This window comes from Stegostoma tigrinum, chromosome 31 (assembly GCF_030684315.1).
Source record: "Stegostoma tigrinum isolate sSteTig4 chromosome 31, sSteTig4.hap1, whole genome shotgun sequence".
NCBI classification, from domain to species: domain Eukaryota; kingdom Metazoa; phylum Chordata; class Chondrichthyes; order Orectolobiformes; family Stegostomatidae; genus Stegostoma; species Stegostoma tigrinum.
In genome coordinates this window covers 16023719-16044780 of record NC_081384.1, presented here as the reverse complement: position 1 = coordinate 16044780, position 21062 = coordinate 16023719, and the positions used below count along the sequence as shown (strand labels likewise).

The 21062-nt window shown below is 37.7% G+C and overlaps 1 protein-coding gene across 4 annotated transcripts in view; it reads left to right on the top strand.

The window, feature by feature from the left end:
• The window catches only part of LOC125466343 (breast cancer type 1 susceptibility protein homolog), an 80296-nt gene extending 60086 nt beyond the window's left edge, over positions 1-20210 (top strand). For 3 of the 4 annotated variants that reach the window (XM_048560725.2, XM_059638684.1, XM_048560726.2), the window contains 6 exons: positions 439-479; positions 2768-2851; positions 4793-4850; positions 12253-12326; positions 13361-13421; positions 16195-20210. In XM_048560725.2, the coding sequence (XP_048416682.2) occupies positions 439-479; positions 2768-2851; positions 4793-4850; positions 12253-12326; positions 13361-13421; positions 16195-16307 (431 nt within the window). In that variant the 3' untranslated portion in view covers positions 16308-20210. The remainder of the gene's footprint in view (positions 1-438; positions 480-2767; positions 2852-4792; positions 4851-12252; positions 12327-13360; positions 13422-16194) is intronic. The other variant, XM_059638683.1, reaches the window with a different exon arrangement.
• The last annotated feature ends 852 nt before the right edge of the window (positions 20211-21062 follow it).

The following is a 21062-nucleotide window of genomic DNA, read 5'->3' as shown; positions in this document are numbered from 1 at the left end:
TTGCACGTAATGTCCCACAAGCAGCAAGGAGATGAATGACCAACTAATTTGTCCTGTTGATCTTGTTTAAAGGATAGGTTGTCACTTGAACTCATTCTCTTTAGTGCTAGAAAATCTGAGAAAGCACAGAATTCCTCAGTTTCACTTCCTTTCTAAAATCAGAACCTTTTGACAGTACAGCACTTCTTCAGTTCTGCATTCGTGCGTCAGTTTAGATTATCAGCTTAGCTTTGGAGTTGAGACCATGAACTTAAAGTGTGACGTTCTGAATCGGTGACATTTCTATCATTGATCCAAGACTTAACACTTAGAGATCAGCTTTGTGAAACCATGGCAGCCTCAGCAGTTGAAAATCATTGTCATTAAATGCCTAATGTGACCAACATTTTTGCTAAGATTTTATCATGCTTGTAAAATTACTATCACAATTTATTTCAGGGATTACTGAGTGTTTCAGAAAAGGAATGGTAATTGATGAGGTACGTTTACATTTTTTCCACTGTAGAAAACAATTTGTCATCACAAAATGAAAACTGTATTTATAACTTTGGTCCAGTGGACATTAGTGCACCAAGGCTTTAATCACTTGTACAAATCATTGCAAAATTGTTGACGACGATGGTATTGCTGGCTTGTTTCATTTTTAGTATGTTATCTTTGATCATTCCCAGACCACTGAAATTGAATGTTAATGTTCACTCTTGACTGCGGATATTTATTTATTCAAGAAAATTCAGATTTTCTATCAAAATCTATCTTGATTTGGCGTGGGTTGATACCTTCACTACTTAATATTTTTAAGAAAATCTGGTCTCGAATCAAACCCTTATGACAGACTTAAACCATACCATTCTACCTCCTTTGTTACTCCCAATTGTATTAAAATAAGCTTTGGACACCATATATAGAAAGCAAATTTTTCTCCCAAGTTTGAAGGTCTAATCAATTTTCCATTATTGTTTTGCACCAATAAAGGATATTCTATTACTTTCTTGGCTCTATCACTGAACTTACTGACTCCCACGTCCACATACCCAGCACAAAGGAAGATGGTTGTGGTTGTTGGAAGTCAATCGTCCAGGTTCTAGGTCACCTTTGCAAGAATTCACCAGGGTATTGTCCAAGCTCCTAAAACCTTCAGCTACTTCCTCAATGACCTTCACTTAGTTGTATGGTCAGATATCAGGGTGTTCGCTGCTGATAGCACAATGTTCAGCACAATTCACAACCCTTAGAGACTGAAGCAGTTTGTGTACAAATGCAGCAAGACCTGGACAATATCCAGTCTTGGGCTGACAAGTGGCAAGTAACATATATGCCCCTCTAGTACCAGGCTATGACTGGCACCAACAGGACAGACGGTAACCATGGCCTCTTGACATGCACAGGTTTTACTATTGCTGAATCTCCTCAATGAACATGCCACGGATTTCTATTGATCAGGAACTGAACTGGTCCAGCCATATGAGTACTATAAGCTTTCAGAGTAGGTTAGAAGCTAGGAGTCCTGCAATGAGTAACTCACTATCTAGCTCCCCAAAGACTGTCCACTATCGACAAGAGTAGAACTGATTGCAGTTCACTTGCCTGGATAAGTGCAGATCCAGCAACATTTGATGATTTAACACCATCTTGGACAAAACAGCACAACATCCACAAATACTCAGTGTCTCCTCCACTAATGGACAATAGCAGCCGTGTACACCATGTACAATTTGCATTGAAGAATTTAATGAATGGTGTGTAGACAGTACCTTCCAAATTACCATCTAGAAGGATATGAGCAGCAGTTACATGGGAACACCACCAACTGCACATTACTCTACAAGCGCCACACACCATCCTGACTTGGAAATATATAGTGCCATTCCTCCACTGTTGCTGGGGCAAATTCCTTGAACACCCTCCCCATTGTGTGCCCTCAGGTCCTAGTGTCTCCCATTAATGGAAATATCTTCTCCACATCCGCTCTGTTTGGGTCTCTCCGTATTCTGTAAGTTTCAATGAGATTCCCCCTTTCATCCTTGTAAACACCAAGTACAAACCTAGAGTCCTCAACCACACCTCACATGACAAGCCCTTAATCCCTGGGACCATTCTTGTAGACCTCCTCTGAATCGCCTCCAAAGCCAGCATGCCCTCCCTTAGATACGGGACCCAAAACTGCTCACTGTATTTGAAATGTAGTCTGATGAGAGCCTTATACAGCCTCAGCAGTACAACCCTGCTGTTATATTCCAGCGCTCTTGAAATAAATGCTACCAATGAATTTGTCTTCCTAACTGCCAACTGAACTGCATATTGACCTTAAGAGCATCCTAAACCAGGACTCCATGTCTTTGTGCTTCAGATTTCTAAAGTTTGTCCACATTTAGAAAATTGTCTACGCTTCAGTTCTTCCTAACAAAGAGCTAACCTCACTTTCCCATACCGTATTCCGACTGCCACTTCTTTGCCCACTTACCTACCATGTCCAAGTCCTTCTGCAGCCTCTTGCTTTGGTAATCTAAAGTCTCTGAATGAGATGTTGATCTAACTTGTTATAGATTGTTTTCATTAATTTATGTGTCTGTGCAGTTCTAGAAACCTCATTACAGAAATTAGTTTTCTTTTCGTATGCCCAATAGGTTAGGGCATTTGGAAACATTTTTCAAACTATTAAGTGTGTGACAGTGTAAATCTTGAAGTATTTTGGTAATCTTTAAGTAAATCTGCTATTTTTCAAGCTATTTCCACAAGGTATATTTTTTGTTTTGAAATATTGCAGCGTGAGTTTGAGGTGAAGGGTGATGTAATCAATGGAAGAAGTCACAATGGCCCAAGAAAAGCAAGAGAAACACCGGATGAAAAAGTAAGGTCACAGATTGAGTTATTGTGATAGCTGTTGTTTCCTTTCCCACCACTTCTTTCAGTGGAAGTTGTTATTGACAAATGTAATATTTGTCATTCAGTATGTATGTAAAGAAAATGTGAATATCCTGAAGGTAAATTGCCTCTTCTGTACATTGGTAACTTTGATTTCTTTTGATAGAACAGGTTATCTAATTGACATTTAAAATAATGAGGACTTTTAATAGATTGTTAATATCATTTATGCTAACACTTATGAAATATATATAATATACATATACACACACATGCACACACAATTCAGTAATTGTCTTGCCACTGGCTATAATCTCATTGCTAAAACAGTCTAGAGACTATTTTTGAGGAATAACAATTAACTGCAAGTTACATCATCTACATGTGTGTCTTTAAGATAGGTTACCAAATATCTGAAGAATTTTATTGTAGTGCAGAATTTTATTTATATCATAGGTTGGTAACAAATTTATATGGCAAGTGCAACCCACTTCAATTACCGGATTATTAGTATTCCTTTGAGAAGAGGCTGTCCTAACAAGTAAATACAAATAGTCTGTTCAGAGGAATTTTTTTTTTACTTTCGTCCATTGTTACAGCAGAGAATTAAATCCTTTGCTTCCATGCTTCTCTTCCCTATTATCTAATTAGCAAACTGTTACTTTCTTTGGCCAGATAAACAAATTATGCTTTAACCCAGGCTTTGAAAATAAAAATATTTCACATACCCGTTCATCATCAGGACGTCTTTTCTATTTTGATAATATCATCTGCCTCCAACTACCTTCCAATATTAAGACACATATCCATCTCTTTGTTTCTTCTAGTCCCAATGTCTTACATTGTCCATCAATTCTTCACTCAAAATAAATGCTAACTTGCCTAAATCGCAGCTGTCTCTTATGCCTGAACAGGTCGCGTATTGCCTTGTCCAAGTATTTTAAAGTTAAAATTCCTTGTCCTTAATTTCATTTAGAGTTTTGGCTGCCATCATTTAGCGTTGTCTCCTTGCCCAAGCTTCAATGTTTTTATAGGCCATTGGTAGAATCTTCAGCCTCAGCTCTGTTCCCATTTTCAAGTTTTTCTTTCCCAATTCATATCAATCTCTACTACTCACTTTTTCAGAATAAATGATCACCACCCATGTATTTGTCTGCCCAAATATAATTCTGTTTTCCCCTTCTGACGTGGCCTTGGACATTTTCCCAAGAGGAGGTGCTGTGGAAATACAGTGCATTAAAGCAATTTTTAAAAATTCATAAATGGGATGTGAGTGTTGTTGTCATTCATGGTCTGTTTCTAGTTTCTCTTCAAGGTAGTGGTGAGCTGCCTCTTGAACTTCTGCAGGGTGTGTGGTTTATAGGTAGACCCACAATGTCATTTGTGAGGAAGTTTTAGGAATTTGATCCAGTAACACTGAAGGAACAATGATTTACTTTGAGGTTCAAATGGTGGGTTCTTTTTTTCTTTCTTTATTCATTAATGGGATGAGGGCATTGCTGGCTAGACAGCTTTTATTATCCATCCCTAATTGCCCAGAGAGCAGTTCAGAGTCACCCACATTGCTGTGGGTCTGGAGTCACATGTAGGCCAGACCAGGTAAGGATGGCAGTTTCCTTCCCTAAAGGACATTAGTGAACCAGTTGGGTTTTTCTGACAATCAACAATGGATTCATGGTTGTCAGTAGGTTCTGAATTCCAGATTTTTTTTTTTATTTTGGGATTTGAACCCGGGTCCTCAGAACATCATCTGGGTGTCTGGGTTAACAGTCCAGCGATAACACCACTAGGCCGTCGTCTCCCTCAGAAGAGAACTTAACTACCTTTGTCCTTCTAATTGTTTTTTATAATTTGCTATTGAAATTTTTGACTTTTGGATAATTTACCACTTTTTTTGGCTATAATTTTTTTAAAATTTCTTTTTCAGCTTCTGTTAAGCCATTACGAGGTTTGCTGCTTTGGTTCTTTTACAGGTATGAGCAGAGGTAAGAACTTCTCAATTACATTTCAAACTGCTGTTTGACTAATTGAGATTGAAATTATACTAGTTCCTGAATTGATCTCAATGCAAATTTTGGTAGGTTACTCTAACTTTCTAGTATAAAAATGAAATTAAATCACCTGAATTAGTCATTATCATGTATATTTATGCAGTTTTATTGCAGCAATTAGCTTTACATCAGTGTTTCATCGTGCAGTAAACCAAGGCTTGGTGGGTTCAAGTGCTGTCAATGCTCTTCAAGTTTATAAATGTCCATTTGATAAATGCAAAGAGAATGTTGGGCCTTTGCTTTTCAATGAATGGAATGATTCAAGAAAAATTGGGTGTTTTACTGATGCTTTAATTGCTTGGTGAGAGATGATTTGCATAGTGTATTAGTTTTATGGTTCAGCATATCTAATAGAAAAATAGGGAGTAAGCCTTGTATAATGGGTTGCAGGTGACCAAGTTGGCATTAGTGTTCAATTATGCTGATGTGGTTGGCCTTTGTTTTTTTTGTTGCATAACTTTAGCAAATGTGAACCTTCAGATGGATTAATCAAATATTCACTGGCATAACCAAGGTACAACCATTTATATATGCCAATAGTGTTCTGTAGATAAGTGGTTTCTTCCAGCATAATTTTACTTTTTATAAAACTCAAAATTTTCTGCACGCATGATAACCATTGCACAAGTTCAGGCATTGACTCTCATTTAGAAAATGGCTGAAATGAATCTAAACTTAGTACAGTTGCCTTGACTGCTTATCTTTTGATCTTTACTTAAGAGCAATCATCCATCAATTTTAGTCTTAACTGCAGTTTTCCTGATTTGGATTGCCGGTCGGGAAAGTGTTCCTCGTTATCATTATAAAACACTGCTTTCACTGCTAAATGCCTTCAGAGCTGATTTTAAGGTTCTAAGTCTGTTCCTGGTATTCCCACTAGAGGGAATAGTTTCTCTGTAACTACACATTTGAATCTCTTATCATTTTACGTATCTTCGATTGGATTTGATCATCCCAAAACCTTCTAAACTTGAAGTACAAATTAAATATATACATGTGCTATCAATAATTAAAGCCTTCTGGCTATTTTATCTGGTATTTCCTTTTAAATAGCATGTTTTCTACCCCCCCTTCCTTTTCTTGTAGATATTTGCTGTTTGTTGGGTTATAGAAACCCTAAGATTTTTTTAAATTCCTCCTCCCGTACCTTTTCAAATTCTTCACATTCCAGAACTTGTGCCAAAAGCCTATTTGACAGTTTAAAGCCAGTTCTGTCTTTGTCCCATGTCCATTTGGTGAGGTGAAATTGAAGGAGGAGGAATTGGAAATCTGTTATGCTACTGTTGCACACATCCATTCTAGTATGTAAAGTTGCAGAGTTTTCAGAACACCTGGTTAGTGCCAGGAATATCCATTCCTTTAGTTCTATTACCTTGACTATGCTTTGTGTAGTGGCACCAAGCAGAGATCTTTGAGACGAAGGGGGAATGGTGGTAAGAGTTTACTGTGCCTTTTCTCCCTTTTTGTAGTAGCTGTTCACAGAGCATTTTTGATAAAGTAATGGGGACAGGTTGCTTATACACCTATTTGGCTTGAGCTTGTCTCTAGATCAGAAAAACCTGAGGACTGGGGTGGTGTTCACCAGGACCAAAGAAAATGAAGCACCCTTTTTCTTGGATGTAGAATTATTGCCCAGAAGAGAATCCTCTCACCTGCCTTTGAATACAGGACTTCATATACATAAACTTACCCGCAAGCCACCAGCATTTTTAAAAATAAATCAAAACAGCTGTGCATCTGATTTCATCGTCACTAAGTGCCAGCTGTAACCATGGTAACCACAATTACCCTTAAGCAGTCTGGTATGTCAATGGAAAATAAACTGTTACACAGTTGTCCCAAACAAAATGCTTATACTCCTTTATTAGTTCACATTTCCAGGTACTTCCCAAATGAAATGAGGTGGAACAAATTTTCCACTGAAGTCCAGTCATAGAATCAGCTATTGATGCTTGTCTCATTTATTCTCCACTCCTTGCTATACAACTATAACGTGCATGCTAGCCTAAAGTTTTTCACCGAAGTTTTCTTGTACTTGTAGGACATATTGTCTCAATAAATGTTGAAGCTGAACTTCTTGAATTCCATGACAGAATCTGTTACATTCACCAATAATTTTGTTAGTTTGTTTTTGTTGTTTCTTCATTGGCTGAGAATATGCAGCTTGAAGCAGACCATTCAACACATCTGGTCTGTGCTGTCATAATGTAATCTGAGCATACGTACGGATTTATTGGAGAAGAAAGCCATATTCGTGAAGTGCTTGTGAATTGCTGTTCAGCAATCTTATGTAGGCAATCGCAACAAAATGGCTTACACGCAATTAGAAATGGAGTTTTGAAGTATTCATTTCAGGCAGTGCTGGATAACCATGGTATTGGGAGATCTCCCTTGCTCCTCTTTGTATCACGCCACTTGAACATTTCGATGATCTTGGATTCACATAAGCATTCCTAACTTTTTTAAAAACAGTGCATTGAATTATAAAGGTGAAGCACAAGGGCTACAGACTGACCTAAATACACTTGGGTGTATTCATACATTAAATATGTATGCCATTTTGTGTGATTAAATACCTAATAAGTGGTATCTTTATTGAAGTAAGCTTCTGATCTTATGCTCCCATCCATTTTAAGGTCGTTTTGTTTTAAATGCCTAAATGGGAAAGGGACTAGTAGAGTAACCTTACATAGTTCATTCTATGTTGAAGGTGTCCAGTGATTTGACATGGAGTAGTTCTTTTTTTACATCTTTTGACTTGTGAATTCAAGTTGTTTTAACTATCTTTATTCAGGTCCTAACATTGCTGAGCCCACCGTTTTATTTTTATTGTTTTACTATTCATGAAAACTGCATAAGAAATTGTGTTTTTTAAACCCTGCTTGCATTACTAAATTTAATAAATCTTAAACTTCTGAAGTGCTTTCAAATCTTTTAAGTAAAGACAGCAGCTAAATAGCTGTGAAAGTTTGGGGGAAAGTGGAAGAAATAACACTTAATGTTTGCCTAATCCAAGTAAGCAATCGTATCTTTTGTTAGCAATTCTGATGCCTTGTTTAGTTTGGAAGTGGAACAGAAAAGTATAGTTTCTTCAGCGTTGTAGGTCCCTGGATCTGCTCTCAAATTCTTGTCCTCAAATTCTGCACTAACAAGGGGAAACAGCCTATGCCAGAAAGCGGTAGTGGTGGGACCTTTACATTTAGATAATTCCATTTGCCATTAGATGCCAAATACAGAAACTGATTTCCCAATCCTGACATGTTGGCTAGAAATTGAGCATTTGCTCACAAGTGGAGGTGTTGATGGAATCCATTTACTTGTGTTCTGGTAATTGGGTAAATCATTCACTAAGCATGACTAAGAAACATAAGAAAAGCTGCTTCTAGGCTTTGTATTAATCTGTCTTTGGCTAACTGTACAATGGCTTTCCTACTATTTTGGCATTGACCAATGTGAACCATGCTATACCACAAGAACATCTATTGTCTCCCTGAAATGTGGCTATCCACTGTTGCAGGTGCTACCTGTAAGTAGACTATACTGTAAACCACTTCACTACATCTTAAATTTTCATCGTGTTTCTAGAGAATGTTGAGCAGATATTGTAATTAAGGAAATCATTGATACTAAATGATGGATGTACCTGTCAGTGAAACAATGCAAATGAGATTAATTCAGCGGTTCTGGTATTAGCTGCCAGTTTCAACACCAGCTGCTAATGCACTCTACATTGATGCAGCACACAGCAGTTAATTGGTACAACGTCCTACCACAAATGGTAATTTGCAGTTGATCACCAGAAAATTTGGTGTGTGTGTCCCGGTGTATATGTATAACTATAAAATTACAAAGTTCCTTGCTAGAATTAAGCCTGAAACCACTGAGTTGTTAAAATATCACTAAAACATTTAGCTCCTGTTTTCACTGATGTCAAAGACATTTCTGACTCATCACTGCAAATGCTTAAATTATCCATTTTCTGTATTTAGGGTTTCTTTATTGTCAATTATTTCATAAGTAACATTAGGATGTAACCATATAAGGGATTTGCTGAAGTGATACCTCTGACGTTTCCCTTACCAATTTTATACCATTCCATTTCAGATTTTTAAGAAAGCAGTGAAGAGTTTAATGTATATATTTGCTTAGTCTAGTAATTATGTGGGCTGTATCGCTAAGATGTTGACCATGCAAATGCTTATCTAAAATATGCCATGTCCAAGGATGATTTACAGTTAGTGACCTTAGGAAGACCTCTATTGTGTGTCACTTTTTCACTCCATTTCAAATGTCCTCAATGCTAGTTGGGCACGCTGGCAATTTCAGAGCATAGTATGGTACATGCTTGCTGGTTTAGAGCATGTTTAACCTTTTGCAATGGACTTAGGAATATTTGAGCTCTTTGTTTGATGATTGTAGTGCAGTTACTACTGAGTCATCTCGATTGGAGATCATGGGTCATTTTGCAAATTCTCATTGAAATTTCTAAAGCATGCTGTGTGATGGGCATGTCTAGTTCCCACATGCTTTAACACTTTTTACAAAGGAAGATAAGCTACTGTTGTGTGGAGACCACACACACGTGATTGGTAATCTGAGGTTTCTTGGGTGCATCATTAAATACTTGAAAGAGTGAAAGCAAGGTTAATATTGGTTCATTAGTGTATATTAACAAGTTTCAGGAGTTATAATAAATTAATATGCTTCCTTTAGTTTCTGTGTTAATCACAGATGGACACATTTCATTGGCACATGGCACCTATTTTATTTTTAACAATAACTTACTAATTTCAGTATAATTGAAGATTTTTATTTCCTTGCATATGTTTCTGTTCCTTAACAAGTTATAGAAAGATTTTCAAGTATGAGGTGTCTAGGATTATAATTATTTTGATTTGCTGTATACTAGGGACTCTTTTGTTAGGATTTTCTTGTTTCATTTAGAGTCGCCCAACATTCTATCTTTGTCCTCCTGTGTGCATGTTGCCTTATGGACATCCTCCTGGGATACATATCCACAACAATAATCACAAGTACCTATTGACTTCATTATCCCAGAGTCAGACTGGTCAGCCATAATCTATTCTTGGATGAACTACAGTGTCCTCATGCTAAACAGTAAAACTGAACTCGCTGTCTTCTGCTGAAGTGCTCATCCTTTTACCAAAGTATGAGTCAGTCTGTCTTCCACAACTACTTATTTGCACTTCATAATTCAATTTTTAAAAACTCCACTATACTCCGTCTTTGACATGACCAAGTCCCCTGACTGGGAAAAACCAGCCCCTGTTTATTTGCTGCAATATGCTGTTATCTCTGGAGCATGTCATTGATTATTTCTTAAAGGGACCAACATTTACAACATTGTTATCTTTGATCTCATGTCACCTGCTTGCCACTGACGTTCTTTCTCTCCTTGCCCGCTGTTGCAATCTGAACGGTTCCATTTTCAGCCTTCTTAGCTGATTCAACTTCAAGCTGAATATCTGATCCCCTGTAGGTTCATAATGATAACTACATCATTTCTCAGCTCAAGCCTATTGAAACCCTCGGTCATGACTTTTACCTGCCAGATTTGGCTGCTTCATCGTCCACTTAACTTAGCTGTCATCCTCTTTTACTGAGAAATCTTTTTTAATACCCAAAATGGAATCTTCAGTCTTTGAAATGTTTCAAAATTGTTTGAGCTGATGGTCTTCAGTTCCTATTTTGACTACCTGTTTACAGTTCTGGGTAGGGAAAAGTGGTTTTAAACACTAATAGACACATTACTCTTATTCCATTTATCTACCTATGGTTACAAGTTTCAGTGCATAAAGGATGCCTGTATATGGAAGCTGGTTTTCTGCTGTAAGTCGAATTCGAGTGCAGGTCTGAACAATGATAATGCATGGATACATCCTAATAATATTGGATTTGAATTGCTTAGGATTGATGTGGCTTTTCCATACTAGCCTCCCAAACATCAGAAAGCATTGTATAATAAACATAGTATAGTGCAGTTCATTGACCCAAGAGATTTTTATATTCATTTCTGCATTGCATAATAGAACCATAGAAATGGGTATAATAAAGGTTCACCAGGGCCTAAGTAAGAAGTTGTAGCTTTTAAATGAGAATGAACTACTTTTTTCAAACCAAGAAAGTTAAAAGGAGATCTAGTGGAAATTTTCAAAACTTATAGAAGTTATTGAGATTTTGTTTCAGACGAAGTGACAGCTTTACTTCAACTGAAAGTTAGGCAAAGATTCAAGAATACCACTAAAGAATCCAGGTGAAAATTAGGCAGTTTGACATAGCAGTTGCTTAGAAAATTACATGTGACTATTGAGATTCATACTAGCATTTCTGGAGCGGATGTTACTATGTATTTGAAAAGGAAAAAGAGAAATTAGATTAAATAATTTAGAGGCAGCATTATCCCAGTTGTGATCAGAGATAATGGGAACTGCAGATGCTGGAGAATCCAAGATAACAAAGTGTGAAGCTGGATGAACACAGCAGGCCAAGCAGCATCTCAGGAGCACAAAAGCTGACGTTTCGGGCCTTCAGAGCTCTGATGAAGGGTCTAGGCCCGAACCGTCAGCTTTTGTACTCCTGCGATGCTGCTTGGCCTGCTGTGTTCATCCAGCTTCACACTTTGTTATCTATCATCCCAGTTGTGTTGCTTTCAAGGACTTCCTTCAATGCAGTAAATTTTGAGTTATAATATTTTACTGCATTGAATGTTTCTTAGAAATCCTTTTCTAAATTAAAGTAAATTATTGCTGTATTTTAAAATGATCATTCTTCCCTGAAAATATAAAACATTAATATTTAGTTTCAATGTTCATGGTAAAAAGCTTCCCTTTGGGCAGTTATTGTTGGAAAATAATTTGTGCATAGCTCCTGATTTTTATCTTTTTTTGTCCATTAAAATTACCAAACAGAAATTGAATTCAACACATGCACAGTTTCTGGGAATGCAACCTAACTGTAAAACTTGGCTCCAGGAATGGTGTTTGTAATTCAAATATTTCCAAGCAGCTTTCAATATCATATTTAATAAGACCACAGTGGAAAGGTAGACCATAATTATTGGATTGTAATGTGGATTATAGATAGTTATATTTTATGGGGATGAGGATTAATGGCATTGTACAAAGGCTACATAAGGACAGATACACTGCATACTTTTTCTCAATTGCCTTGTTTTCTGCTCAACTAAATTTGGGCACTGAAGCTTGACAAATCAATTTTCAATTGTGCTGCAAGTTTTTTTTTAAATCCAGCCTTGCTATTAGTGTGAAATGTAGGTCTGAAACCTGTCATAAATGAATATTGCTCTGTCTTTCAGATCAGCTAGAGTGGATGGTAGAGCTCTGTGGTGCCTCAATAATTAAGGAACCTTATTTATTCACCTACAGTCCTGTAAGTACAGGATAATATGTCTAAAGGTCATAAACCCGTAAAATAAAAGGATTAGATTTATCCTAATGGAGAGAAATTGAAATTCTGTATTATTAAATAGTACATTATGACTGCCTAATGATTTACAGAGTAAATCGAGCAGTTAAGTAATGATGCCTTTTAAATTCCCTCAAGGATCTTGGCACTTTCTTCATCTGCCTATCTGTCTTCAAGATTTCCGAACTGAAATCTCCTCAAGCGCGGTGTCACCATCAGTAAAGCTTTCCTGACTTAACTTTGCATTGCAATCGGCTTCTGTGACGTGTCATATCAGGCTAAACCTAAAGATGCAGAACTTTGGTATGTTACTCAACCCTGATCTCTGCATCCTCCACATTTGTTCCATTGCCAATCATTCTCCAAAAGATCCTTATCAGTCTTGTGTTCAAATTGTGACCTGAGCAACCTTTACATTTTGTGTTATTGGCCTGTTAAAATCTATGGGAAATGCAAAATATATAAAGAAAGTATGGTATTGATATAATACAGTATGAATGCTAAAATAATCTATTCTGGAAAAACTCAATAGCAGCAGTGACTACCATCTGCAAGATGCACTGCAGAATTCAGCAAGGCTCTATCAAGAACACCTTCAAAACCCACGATCACCACTTGGAAGGACAAGAGCTGCAGATGCAGATGGTGCCATTTCCCAAAGTAAATGCTGTATGAAACCACACGTATCCTGACTTGGAAATATACTGCTGTTCCTTCACTGTAGCTACTTTTAAGATCATAGCACATGCTAATATTATTGGTCTACTGATACCAATAGGACTGCAGTGGTTCCAAGGGCAGTTAGGGATGACCAATAAATGCTGACCCAGCCAGTGAAGCTAACATCCCTGAATAAATGAGAGAAAATCTTTACTGCGTTTTTTTGAGCGAAGTATTTTCTTACTGTTGACGGAATAAGTGGAAGACCTGAGTTCTTGTGAAAGGATGAGGAAACTTCTAGCATAATCTTATGTAATTTTCACTTATGGATCTCTTAGAATCGTACTGTAGTGGTGATTGTGCAACCTGATGCTAATCCAGAAAACACTGACTATAGAGGTGAGTTTAGAGTTAAATCTCCATCATGTAAAACTATTAGCTACTCGTATTACATTGACATTAAGTATTTATCCAATGTAAAATTTTAAGAAATATTGTTTAGAGCTAATCCATCCCAATGACAACCATTTGTGAATGCTGGAAAACGGTGAATGCTAACTTGTTTTTTTTTTAAGGTATATCTACAAGTGGTTTCACATGCAAACTGACAACTTTCCCATCACTAAATCAGTGTTTTTCTTGGCTTTTAACTGTTAATCGCCATTCCTCATTCTAATCGCATTCTGGCCCCCACCCACAACTCTTTCTCTATATCGATGCTGCTTCCCCTTCTCATCTGGAATTGGAAAGGTTCATCAATTTTGCTTCTGATTTCCACCCCGCCCTCACTTTCACCTGGACTATCTCTGACTCCTCCCTTTCCTTCCTCAACATCTGTTTTCATTTTTGGAGATTGCCTGGCTTCCAATATCCACTATAAACCTACTGACTCCCAGAGCTATCTGAACTATATCTCCTCACACCCTGCTTCTTGAAAAGCGTTCATCCCATTCCCTCAGTTTCTCTGTCTCCATCACGTGTTCAGATCAGGCCAACTTCAAAAAGGCATCCTCTGAAATGTCCATCTTCCTCAACCATGGATTCCCCAGCACTATTGTCAGGGCACTCAACTGGGTCTGACCCATCATGTGCACTTTGGCTCTCACTCCCCTCTTCCCTCCCACAACAGTGACAGGGTTCCTCTTGTCCTTAACTACCAACCCACTAATATTCACTTCCAGAAGATCATCTGACACCATTTCTGCCACCTCCTGACTCGTATTTCCCTCCCCTCACTTGTCTGCCTTCCCCAGGGACCGTTTCCTTTTGGACACCCTGGTCCACTTTTGCTTCACTCCCAACTACCCCCCACAGTCTCATAACACCTTCCACTGCACCTGCCAAAGGTGTAACACCTGCCCATTTACCTTCTCCCTCCCCAGTGTTCAAAAGCCCAAACATACTTCCCAGGTGAAGCAGCACTTTACCTGCACTTCTCATAATCTATTTTACTGCATTCACCGCTCACAATGTGGTCTCCTCTATATTCGGCAAACAAAGCGGAGGCTCGGTGACTGCTTCGCGGTTCACCTACGTTCCGTCCGCAAAAAAGACCCTGAGCTTCCAGTTTTCTGCCACTCTTGACACGCCACCCTGTTCCCTGGCCATCATCTCTGTCTCAGGCTTGCTGCAGTGTTCTAGCAAAGTTTTTTAGCACAAGCTGGAAGAACAACACCACATTTTCCACTTGGGGACCGTGCAGCCATCCGAAATCAATATCAAGTTCGACCATTTTAGGGTTTAAATTCTCCCATGTCCTGGCCCCCAACCCCCCCACACCAGGCCCTGTTATCACATTGTCTGCCGTTATGCATTATCTCTGAGTCACTAACAGTCCCCATAAACAGATGTTCACCCTCGTAGCCAGACCATTATCAACTCCTTTGTTAATCCAACTGTTCTTTTTCTCTCTTCGGGCTCTACCCCACCTATTGTTTATGTCACAGCCTCCTCCCAGCCTAATTTCTGCAAGTAAGCCAACATTACCTAGCTACCATCAGTTCTGAGGAAGGGTCACTGGACCCAAAATGTTAACTCTGGTTTATTTTCACAGATAATGCCACGCCTGAGCTTTTCCAGCAACTTTTGATTTTGTTCCTGATTTATTGCATCCATGTTTCTTTTGGTTTTCAACTTATCTGTCTTTTTTGTTCTGTCTGTTCAGAGATGGTATTACACACCTCTGGAACAGGGATGAGTTGAACTCTGGCTTCCTGGTGCAGGGGGCGCTACCTGTGCATCACAAGTGGGGCCAAAAATCCTTTGTTTTAAAAGAAGGCCCAATGGATCTGCTTCATTTGTTTTTTTTAAATAAGACCCAATAGCGTCCTTTGTTGTCGTTTTACTGGTAATTCATTTGTATATTTAATTTCATCTATATTTCCGTAATCAACCTATTAAGAGATGTTATTACATACCTTAGGAGCAGGTGGGATTTGAACCTGGGCCCCCCATTCCAGGAATGGGAACATTACCACTGTGCCACAAGAAGGCCCAGAAATCCCCTCATTCTTTTTAAGCAGGCTGTATGGGTCTGCTTCATTTTCTTTTAAAACAGGACCCAATAGAGCCCTTTATTATTTTTTTTCCTCTGTCATTTGTAGCAACTGAATAATGCTTAAAGCCACCTGTGTTTGAGATGTTGAAGATTCAATTACCTACTTATAAGCCCAAGAACTTTGCTTTGGCTTTACACTTTAAAGGTAAAACCTTGGGGTGAATGGAAGAGAATTGAATATTAAATGGATAGGGACTAAAAATGCAGGACCAGTTTAAAAGCTGTTTACACTGTAGTAATTTGCAGAATCTTCAAACCTAATGAAGAGTCTTGAAAATAACTTGTATCTATTATAGCAATCTTCATACTTTTTCTAAACCCTAGTTCTGACTGGCCTCATTAGTGTGTTGCTGGAGCAAAGGGCTTCAACAGTCTGAGCTGAATTAATTTCTACTTGCGTTTTCATCCCTATTTTGTTGGAGGCTAATTTTATGTTTTAGGCCAGAGATGGTTCTATTTCAGAATCATTTGTCTGTTTCAGGACAGCTAAACATTTGACAATGATGAACAAAATACTTAATGTTGATTTGAGATCTTTCTAAATGGTTTAATGTTTATGTTGAAAGCTATTACAATGCTAATTCTAAGAATGCATAATGTTCTAAATTGTTACAGCAATCCAGAGACAGTACAACAACATTGTAGTCACCAGAGAATGGATTTTGGACAGTGTTGCTTGCTATCGGAATCATCAGCTAGATGCATATCTAGTCTGCCTTCCGCATTGAAACACCTGCACAAGCTGGACATCCTGAAGATTTATTTGATATTTATGTCGAATGTAAATAATAAAAGACTGAATTGGTCACTCTAAAAAGATTGATGAAAATTCTAATCATAAATATGATTGCAGAGAAACTGCATTTTAATTGTCTCATTTGTTTCTTTCTGTAAACCCAGTCCACTGGGTCCAGTGTTTCAGGAGTGGTCTAATGTGCCCCTTTTTTTTGTGCAGATGCTCAGTGTGCTCACCATATCCAGTTATTATATTTGGGCCCTGATGAACATACAACAATTTTGAATGGTAGCTGTAGAGCTTCTCTCCTCTCTCCCCCCGCCCCAATCAGCTAGTGCACTGCATTCTTGTGATTAAAATTCAGTTTCGGAAGTAATCGAAAATATTTCCTATTGACCGTGATTGCTGCACAATATATAGGCCTTGCCAACATACAATAATCCCACCTACAAAGTTCATAGTTATTATGCTGGCTTTTTTCCCAGTTACTGAAGCAAAACCGATTTCTACTGAGTAACTTTTGCTGACAGTTTTAGATTTTAAAAAAAATTTTCAAAGTTTGATTTTTTTTTTAGTTCATGTTAAACACAGTTCTAATGTTTCCTAGCTTCTGTCATACTAACGTCCACCGTGGCTCATTGATGACATTTTCACCTGGATCAGAGATTGAGTTCAAGTGTGACTCTGATGGAGTTGTCACCATTTGAATGAGACATTGAACTAAGGTCCCTTTTGTTTCGGTGAACGTAAACTGTGCTATAGTATTTTGAAGAAGGGGCAAATTGTCACCTCTTATCCTGGTAAGTATTTATCTCTCAATCAATACCGTTAAACAAAATATCCGGCTATTCAGCTTGCTGTACTGCCACCTTGCTACATTGTAATAAGTTTTCTGAAATGTCCCTAGAACGTGAATAGGACTAACATAAGCCCAAGTCTGTCTGAAACTTTTCCAATGTCAGTGATATATACTGTAGTCACAGAATTTTTTCACTTTGAGAATTCTACAGTAATTGTTCCTTGTGTGCATTCAAGAGCTATTTTTCTGAAGATGTGGGAGAATGAAGAAAGGTGCTCAATCAAGAACCTGCAGACTGTCTTTAAACAGAAAAGAAGTGTTGGTCTTCATCTGATTAAAGGCAGTAGATTTTTTTCTTAAACCTATGCAATCTAAATTTATCAGCAAGAGCGTTCTGTCTTCACTTGGTTTCAAAACTATAAATTCTTCAGTTGATAAATTTAATAGACTGCATCAGTGTTTGAAAACTTGATAGTTTATTTTATTTTACTGTTGAATTTCTTTCTTATTCATCCTGGTTCCAGTATTGCCCATGAATACAAATGACAGTAATATTGAGTGTACTTCTGTTCATTTCTTATAAGATGGTATGAAGTGATGAGCACCTTCTTCTTACAGTGAGAGTTTGGGAACTCCTGTAGTGCATCCGAAATCTGAACCTGTTTCTTATCACCACATGGTGATCTACTTTATCAGTGGGTTTTTTCTCTCCTGTATAGAAATATAAAATATCTCAAATACAGTTTTTATGTCACTGACAGTAATGATTAAAACAAATTATGAACTTTCTCAATTTGTTACCCTTTTGTAAATTGAGTTAGTTAGGTTGATCAAACTGGGAGGAAAAAAGGTCTGTTAGCAAAGTCTCCATATCGGGGCTAATGGGCTATTCAATTAATTGCAGAATAAATTTCTGGCTGTCTACTGTTGATATGTATCCTGTGGATTGATGCTGCTTTTAGCATATAAATGTGGAGGGCAACTTAAATTTTTTTAAAATGGGGTTGTGGTCCAAAATGAAATTTTCTTAAACTTTGTGTCAGCAATGAAATTTCAGAAACTCATTGCAACAATTACAAAGGATCTTATTATCTAGGTTCCACTGTCAAAGTTATGTAGAAACATAGAAATTATTTGTTCCACATGCCTAATTTGAGGATCTGTCTCAAGAAGGTTTCTGTTTGCAGGTAGTATGAGGTGCTGCTTTAGAAGGACGAGAGTTTGGGTGCTGTCCTGTCTTAAAGCTATATGTCATTTTTAAAAAGCAAAACAAATCTAATTGTTTGAGTATTGAGTGTAATTTTTTGGTCAGACAGAAATTAGTAATTTGCTTTTGCTTCCTCATGTGGATACAATACTATATTTGTAATGTTACACTTTACATGGTACCATTAATGCAGAAAATCACCTCCAAAGCAACTTGTGCAAGTGTATGCTAAAATGTACTGAGTGAACTAGGGAAAGTTTGGATGGAAAGACCAAAAAGACTGACAGAGGTGGGCAAAAAGGGCAATCTGCTGACTATATGGCATATGGTTCCAGTCCACAGGTTCCACAGTGTTCAGTAGCCATACAAGAGCTATGATACAGTGAGATATCTGAGACACCATCAGATTCCTAAAGCAACAGTACTGCTACTATACCACTAGAGGAACTGTAGTCCTCATCTCGACAGCTATTGGGATTTATTGTGATGGGCAGTGATTTGATACTCCTCCACAAGTATACCAATTGAGCATGTCCTGCACATAAGGCAACTTAAACCCAGTTCCACAATGTCTGGCAATGATAATGATGAGAAAATAGCTTTTAAAAGAGAATGGAAATAAAGATACCATGTAACAGAGGATACCAATGCTTTGGGATGAACACCAAACCTGGCCGTGTCAATTTTATGATTTATAGTTATTATCTCTCACAACTTTAGAGCATGCGCCCAGGATTACACAGTTGAAATCTTGCACAACAAATGTAGTAACATTTCAGGGGCATGCGTCAGAGAAATGATTATTTTTTTGAAAATGATGCACTTCAGAAATCGATTGCCAAATAAATGTACTCTATTGATACCTGTAAAATGGAAATAGATGGCAACTTATTTTTGTCTTTGTTTTTTGGTGAACTGCTTATGGAAGTAAGAGTGCTGCATGATCAGAATCAATGTCTGATAAACACTAACATTGCATTATTACAGTGCCATTGATGACAAATGCACAGGCTTTAAGCATCTGGGACTGCATTTTGACACATCTTCACATCTGTGCAATTCATTAGTTTTTCATAGAATTTTAAATAAATGTCATTGTGATGCCTGTTCTCTAATTTAGTACCATCATAACAAATCACGGAACTTTAAAATGCCATTTGCTCCAGCTTGCCTGCCAGCCTTTGACTGTGTAACCAATTTATCCCATCAGAGCCTCTAACCTGCTTGTTTAATGTCCTGAGGAGATGTTCTGCATTATTCAAATATCAGTGTTTGCTTTCTGTGGATAATCCTTCCATTGTGACTGTAGCACAGAAGTCATTGTATTCACTTTGATTATCTTTTTCTTTGCTTATCTCTGTAACCTTCAGTCTCATTCCTAAACAAATGTTCATGCAGCTGCTTTTTTTTAAATCCACACATTCTGCATACCTTGATAGATGGGAAGGAGAAACTCCTTTCTAATTTTTAATCTCACTTGGAGTTTTCTGGTTTTGCATTTTATACTTGTTATAGTTGTCTGGTTACATTCATATTTACAAACATGGATGATGGCCTGCCAAAATTCTTTCTTCCATTATTCTAAGCCTCTTACCTCCTAAGTCAACCGAGTATTTTTCTTATTATTTAAATTTGTTAATATGTTTTCAAAGGACCTCTAGGGAACTGTACTAAGTAATGATATAATCCTGTATTTGAAATCATCTCCAATCACAAGTCCTCACTAAAGCACTGTCCTGTCATTTCCAGTTTTCCACCAATGTTGCCTGACCTGCTATGGATACAAATATACCAAGTAATTTGCCTTTCGAGTATAATGTCTTTCTATGTTTTCATAGTATCTTGCAAACATGCCTAAATCTTCATTAAAGAATTTCAGTGTTATAAAATTATTTATTGTAAATACAGGCAAGTTGTAGATGTCCAATTGAGAGTTAATATCTTTCACTGGATTATTGGTAACATTTTCATATGATAGTTGCATTACACATTGCAATCAAGCCAAATGCTATCATTTCATTTACCAGTTTAAATGTGGTCAGATTTAGTTCTGTGGCTCAGTGGTTAGCACTGTTGTCTCTCCGAGCCAGGAGCCTGGGTTCGATTACACCCTCGGGTGATTGTCTGTCTGTGTGGTGATTGGACATTCTCCCCGTGTCTCTGGGTTTCCTCCAGGTGCTCTGGTTTCCCCCAACAACCCAAAGATGTGCAGGCCAGGTGGATTGCCCGTAGTGTTCAGGGATGTGTAGATTAGGTGGGTTATGAATGGGTGGGATTCTCCAGGGGTCGGTTTCCACACTGTAGGGATGCTATGAAAAAAAGTTCTTGTAAATGTACAATGTATTTATCCAGTGAAATGTAGAAAATTACATTTTGTTTAACAAATCTACATTGAACAACATAGTATGATAAAAGGAAAATATTGTTCCCACCCTAGTTGATCAGTTCAGCATGTCCAGCTACTGTCTGTTCCCTAAATTGACTGATTTTGGTCTTCTGCTGTGTGGTAATGCATTGCACAAAACACAATGTTGTAGCCTTGGCTGAAAGCTACAGGAGAATGTCAGTGTTGGCTTTGACTTTTTTTGGATGTGCTGATTTGAACTGGAAAGATGCAGGAGCAGTGCAGCAAGTGTTTGACTGGTCATGATCTTAATTTCACTGATTTAAGCTATAATTACGCAAATTAAATTAATTGACTGTCAGATGTCTGTGGCACAGAATAAGTATATAATTGTGGC